Here is a 321-nt window from a genome sequence, read left to right on the forward strand (position 1 = left end):
GGTTTAGGGTTTAGGGTTGTGGTGTTTGCTGCAGATATGGGCATGGACTTGCTGCACTCCAGCAGCAGCAGCAGCAGCAGCAGCAGCAGCAGCAACATGAGAGGCCACTGGTCCCAGCCGCTGCTGCTGCAGCAGCAAGGAGACGCAATCTCCCGCTTCTTGGTCCCTCGCATCCCGAGGCAGTTTGCTGCTGAGTATGCAGCAGCAGCAGCAACAGCAGCAGCACCTGCTGCTGCTGCTGCTGTTGCTGCTGCTGCTGGGGCCAGCAGTTCAGCTGCAGCAACAGCTGCTTCAAGCTGCACCCCCTGGGAGCTGCTGTAT

General features: G+C 60.1%; 1 protein-coding gene across 1 annotated transcript in view; it reads left to right on the forward strand.

Moving 5' to 3' along the window:
* The window catches only part of EMH_0004850 (uncharacterized protein), a gene marked incomplete at both ends in the record, with an annotated part of 7,618 nt that overhangs the window by 5,592 nt on the left and 1,705 nt on the right, over window positions 1–321 (forward strand). The window contains one exon of the mRNA XM_013496946.1: window positions 35–268. Coding sequence (XP_013352400.1) covers window positions 35–268 — 234 coding nt within the window. The remainder of the gene's footprint in view (window positions 1–34; window positions 269–321) is intronic.

The sequence above is a fragment of the Eimeria mitis genome, genomic scaffold (genome assembly GCF_000499745.2).
Source record: "Eimeria mitis Houghton genomic scaffold, Emh_scaff239, whole genome shotgun sequence".
Classification (NCBI taxonomy): Eukaryota; Apicomplexa; class Conoidasida; order Eucoccidiorida; family Eimeriidae; genus Eimeria; species Eimeria mitis.